The sequence below is a fragment of the Dermacentor albipictus genome, chromosome 2, assembly GCF_038994185.2.
Source record: "Dermacentor albipictus isolate Rhodes 1998 colony chromosome 2, USDA_Dalb.pri_finalv2, whole genome shotgun sequence".
In the NCBI taxonomy this organism is placed as follows: Eukaryota; Metazoa; Arthropoda; class Arachnida; order Ixodida; family Ixodidae; genus Dermacentor; species Dermacentor albipictus.
Genome location: NC_091822.1, coordinates 68,795,884 through 68,801,883, shown reverse-complemented (window position 1 = coordinate 68,801,883; position 6,000 = coordinate 68,795,884). Strand labels below are relative to the sequence as shown.

At 46.3% G+C, this 6,000-nt stretch overlaps 1 protein-coding gene across 5 annotated transcripts in view; it reads right to left on the bottom strand.

Moving 5' to 3' along the window:
• Window positions 1-1,313: 1,313 nt before the first annotated feature.
• The window catches only part of LOC135903197 (putative sodium-dependent multivitamin transporter), a 198,636-nt gene continuing 193,949 nt past the window's right edge, over window positions 1,314-6,000 (bottom strand). For all 5 annotated transcript variants that reach the window (XM_070533662.1, XM_070533660.1, XM_070533663.1 and 2 more), the window contains one exon: window positions 1,314-2,446. In XM_070533662.1, the coding sequence (XP_070389763.1) occupies window positions 2,288-2,446 (159 nt within the window). In that variant the 3' untranslated portion in view covers window positions 1,314-2,287. The remainder of the gene's footprint in view (window positions 2,447-6,000) is intronic.

The following is a 6,000-nucleotide window of genomic DNA, read 5'->3' as shown; positions in this document are numbered from 1 at the left end:
TGTAACATAACTGGTGGCGCCAGCCGGTGCTTCTCACTGGGCAAAAAAAGAAGAAAAATCGCGAGAAACACTGAAAATCTGGGAAGACAGTCAAATAAGAAACACCTGCAGAATTTTCTATGAAAGCACAGACAAGAGTAAGGTGAGCTGTACAGTCCCATCGACAAGTGAACATACAGAGAACATTTGCCGAGCCCACGGAACGTTCGCTTACGTATACGTTCATAGTGCATAGCTTTATGGTAAATCACTCCTGCGGAAGGCTGCAAGGTGGAGAAAAGTACACGAAAGGGAAAAATTGGCATCCACCTGAATTGTTGCACGAAACTGCAAAGGCAACACGTACGGGTTTCTCATGAAGATAGCCTAGCAGTTCAAGAAAAATTCATCCTGGTGCGGGACTCGTACCGCGGGAGCGCCGACGTCGCGCAAATCCCGTGCTTCGAGAGGGATAAGCTCAAGCGAAGCGCCAAAAGAGGGAAGCCGCTACCGCCGAGAAAACAAGAATGGGGAACAAAAGCCAAGCGCCAGTAGAGGCAAGCCAGTCCCTGCTTTCAAGAGAAGGCAACCTAAACCAAGCTTGGACTGATGATGTCGACATTGAAGAGTGGCTGATGATGTATGAGTTTCCAAGAACATTGCGAAATTGAGGCGAACTCCACGTAGAAGCTATATCAGCTTTTGCATTTAGAAAAATCTGATGAGTCTCGAAACTGTGGCAGGATGAAATTCGGCAATCGCAGCGTGTGAAACCGAACCTGGGAGGCTGTAGCGAGCGCAGAGCCGAGCTTCTCGAGGCGACGTTTTGCCTACGTCATCCAGCAGCAGGCAGCCAGCGCGCTGCGAAAGCGAGGAGTACGTGGCTCCAGCGCACTCGCTGCCCACTGATTTTTAGTGTCTTCGTAGAAGCATGCGGTATATAATCAGGGGAATTACAATACGGGTATCAGGTATATCGATTTGCGTAGGCATAAAGACTTTCTTATTGGAGGTTGTGGCCAAGTACTGCAACGGGGTGCCCAATCCTGCTCTGGTGAGGGAGGGCGTTACCGGTTCTGGCCACCGGGATCTGGCCTCACTGCATGCCTGTTTATGCAACTTTATTAACACGGGGATTTTTATCCAGTGGAAAATTTCGCTGCACTGGGATTCGAACCACGGTCCTCTTCGCACGCGAGGCGGATGCTCTATCTCTACGCCATTGCTGCAAGTTTGCAGGGACAGCACGGCCACAATTAGCACATGACCGGGGTAGTTGGAGACCTATGGGAGAGTCCTTTACTGCCTTTACCCTGCAGTGGGCGTAGCCAGGCTGATGATGATAATGAAAGGCTTTTAAACTATCAGAATAGGTTTCATTTTCACAGAAGAAAGTGCTCTTTTCTGTAGCGCCGCTCTTTACCATTGTTTTAGGTATATGTGCAGGACACTGTTACTGTATATTTTTATTTCTTTGTCGGCCTCTCATAACTTTTACAGCGCAGTAGCACTATCTGTGGTTCATTTCACTAAATTTGTGTGCGTTGTTGAAGGTCTTCCTTTTTGTAAAATCTTCTTTCTCGATAAATTTTTCTGAAAAGAATTATCGTGGTAGAGCTGACAATTACACTAGAGCATGAAAGCACGAAAGTTGGTAGTATGTTACAGGGTCGAGCATGTTCGTGCCTTCGTCCCTGTGTGTTGCTTTGCGCTTCAATTCTGCCAATAACGATAATTATAGGCTTCGCGATGGCGAGAGATTGAGTTTTTTTTTAATATCATGAAATGAATAATTACTCCAACTTTCTTTGTCTTCCTTTTCCTTCTGTATTTTTTCTGCCTATAGTATCTTTGGCTATTCTTCCTGCTCCCTGCATACACACTACCATATAAGCGACATAACACACATAGGAAAACTGTATGCCTTTGTGCAAAGATGGTCTTTCGCTCTTTTTCCTATATATCGATTCACCCGCTAAATTTGCCGTTCTTGTTTAGGATGTCTCTTTACTTCTCAGGATGTTTATTTTGCTCGTGTTTATTTATTTTTTACAGTAGTTTTTTGCGAGATTCTCTCTTCAGATATAGTCACCATAACGCATCAGCCTTTCTGACACCTTTGCAGATATAACTAATAAGTAAGCCATGCTTGCCAGTGTATCTTGCTACTAAGTATACCAACAGTTCAATCTTTAGGCCTGACCAAAAAAAAGCAATAAATGCGTCGAGTGATCACTTGATGCATTTCGGTGATTGATATTTAGTCCCCGTAAGTGTGAATAGTGGCCGACTAACGAATTTCAGTGTATCAATGCTTGTTTCGATTAAGCGGTGCTCGGAGCTCTTTGGAAGTGAAGCTCTGCGACAGTTCTCGTCCTTCGCACATCGGTGAAACCTCGCTGCTGTCTTCTTCTCGCTCCCGCTGTTGCAGCGCGTGTGCTCCGTTCTCCACCTTGCCATCGTCAAGCTGCAGCGAAGAGAAATGACGTCAGAACTGCTTTTTGTGATATAGTTTCTAAATTAACGAACAAGCATTCAAAAGACATGTTCATCTCTTGAGAGCTCCTTTCTAGAAACGTGTGATATGAACAATTGTTCTACGCTGTTTCCACTGAGCCACCTTATATAATTTCTGCTGTGTTCAGCAGAATGATTTAAACTTTATCATTCGTAATGAGCAATGTCTTCGGTCAAGCAGGAAATATTTACGCCAAAATTGCGGAAACCTGGAACGATTAAAAAATATGAAGTAGCAAGAACGAATTGAATCTCATGTATATATCTTCCGTATATCTATTTGAAAATCTCGGAATAACATCCTTCTTCTATGTACATATCAATATTCAAATCATCGTGACATGACGACCACGTGACAACGCCTACGGCGGTGTGGAGATAACGAAGAGGATGACAGCGCGACGAGGACGGCAGCAGAAGTTGAATGGCATGAGGACAGTGGGACGACGACCACGTGACGACGATGATATGACAACGGCTGCGCACTTGCGCTTCCGTTTCAGCTAGTTTGTATCCACAAAACCTGAACATCCTACCAACCATTCATTGAAAATCGTGAAGATCCCAAGCAGTGTGGGAGTCAGTCTAAGCAAAGCACTTGCGGCAGGAAGAAACCGTGCAGCTCACAAAGTGGCGTGTAGCGAACCAACGGGCCTCGCAAGCTGTCAGCTAAAGCAGCCGAGAAACGCGACACAGGTTTTTAATTATTTTCTAGTGCAGTATTGAAGAGTTCAGATGTTAGCCTCGTCAGCCACTGAGGGGCGCCTGGTAAAATCGCGCTGCCTCCTCAACTCGTCGTACCTTTGGCACAAGTTTAGCTCTGCTACGGTGCGCGGACCCTTGGCGATCAACATTTGGAAAATGTCATCGACGATGCCGTTCAAGGTGTGCTTCAATTTGTCATTTCCGGGCATAGAAGCATCCATACGTTCGCATAGGTCGAGAACCTCTTCTATATAACAGGTGAATGTTTCACCTGGTTGTTGCACTCACTCTCGTAACCGCTGCTCGGCGCGCAACTTTTGGACAGTGGGGCGACCGAAAACATCAGCGAAACTGGTCTTGAACGAGGACCAGGACTGAAAGTCGGCTTCGTAATTTTTAAACCAGAGGTGAGCCACTCCCGCAAGGTAGAATATGATGGCATTTAACTTGGCAGTATGGTCCCATCGATTGTTCAAGCCCACCTGTTCGTAGGTAGACAACCAGTCATTGATGTCCTGCTCATCCGTACCGCTGAAAACCGCTGGATGGCGTTGTGGGACAGCGCCAGAGCACGGAACGGAGGGTGGCGGCGACCTCGGCTGGGGAGAGTCAGGCATGAGGGGAGGCAGAGTCCGAGACCGGAGTTCCAGGGTGTAGGTGTTCTTAAATACCCCGCGCCTCCACGAATTGTAATGGAATGTATTGAACAGTTCAGTTGGTAGCGTCTGTTCGTAATAAAAAATAACGGACAGTGCGAAGGACAAGAACTGCGATATACGACATACACAGCGCTGTGTATGTCGTATATCGCAGTCCTTGTCCTTCGCGCTGTACGTTATTTTTTATCATGAATTACCAACTGGCCCTAGCAACCACCCTAGTCTGTTCGTAATCGAGAAGGCAGGTGACGCAGAGCAGGAACAGCTGGTTGCCCGAACGGCTCCCGCTCCTGCTAAACACTTACGATCCGGCTGGCCCACTGGTTGCACTGCAGGCATGGAACAGACGATCTGGCTGGCCTTGTTCTTGTGCTCTTCTTCTTCATTACAATTTAATTAATTGCCTGAGTTTCACTAGAGAAGCTGTTATTACGTACTAAATCTTTGAATTGGGTCGTTTTTATCGCGTAACGTCCGGTGTAATTATTTATTCCGCCAATTTCTCAGAGCGCGTTAAATACAAAAGAGCTTGCGTGATTGCAAGCCCTCGCGATTTGGCATCAGCTGTCTCAGAAGCGATACAAGTTTTTTGTTCTATTCAGACGCAGAGTGGCCCATGCTTGAGCCAACCTTTCCTGCGTTTATTACAAAATTATATGGCTTACCTAAAGACTAGATAATAAAAGTTATTGGAGGCTGGTTGTTTTACTGATACTCATGTTAATAAGGGTCATTGTCAGTCTACCATGTAAATTGATCACCTGTCCTGTGCGATGCTATGATGTAGAGTGATTTTTTTCGTATTTCTTTTCGGATTTGAAATGTCTTGAATATCGGCAAGAGGAGGTCACTTGTTCAAGCCACAACTAATGGTGAAATGTTTTAGCGTCATCACTTATTTCTTTTGCACCGTAGTACCCACGCTCCTTAGTTTGGTATTGTTGTACATAAAAAAAACACTACTCTCTTATACATGCGTCGTGTGCGCGGATCACTCCCGTCGTATTGCCACGCCGGATACAATCGGAACTAAATTTAGTCTTTCGCTCGGCATTCAGAGAGGCAGAGCTTGGTAGTAGGCGTGTCGATCCGAGTGGCAGCGGTCGCGTTTTGACAGAGCTCACTCAGTCGTACAAGGAACAGCTATCAGACTTAAACCATTGCACATCAGGAGTTATAAGGCCACCAAGTGTAGAGTTTTTTGCAGAACTCCTGCAATTGCTGGGTTATGGCGGCGCCTCGTTGCATACGGCGGGCCCGGAAATCGCGTGAATAGAATCGATGTCACGCCCACTTGACCACGCCGGACCGTGTTCGCCTTCACAGGGAGAGGAAGCGCAGGAGCCCCGGCCATCTACGGCTGCTGCGGTGGCAAGCGACGCAGAGCAGTGTCCGGCGCCGCCAGTAGCAAGGTCATTTCTTTACGCTAGTGCCCAAACACTCTCTCTCCAAAACCAGGGGGTCCACTACGAATAGGGAACGAGCGGAATTTTTAAATGCGAAGCAGGCCTTGGCGAGCATTCGCCATCCCCATTAACAGCAACTATCTATCCGCCTACGTCTTCGTGCTCTCATGGTCGTTTTGGCAACTTATTGTGTACCAAATATGGCATAGTATGACAGCGTAGACGAAGACGAGTGATAGGTAATGACATGAATGTCATAACATGCATGTCATGTACGTCATGAAACTGCCGCATACGTCTTGGTATGTACCGAAATTGGCATAGTATGACAAGAGTCTATGAAGAACATAAATGATTACTCATGACATGAAGATCATGACATGCGTGTCATGTAGGTCATGCAACAGCCGCCTACATCTTCGTATGTACGAAACTTGGCATAGTGTAAAAGGAGTGTATGACGGACATTAATGATAGGTTATGACATGAATGTTATGACATGCGTGTCATGCAGGCATGAAACAGCCGCCTACGTCTTCCTATGTACAAAACTTGGCATAGTATAACAGGAGCGTATGACGAACATAAAAAATAGGTCATGACATGAATGTCATTACATGCGTGTCACGTGGATCATGAGACAGCCGCCTACGAATTGGTGCTCGCACGTTCGTTTCCATAACTTGGTAGGTTCCCCGCATACTGCTTTGCAGAACATCGATTATCACAGGGAG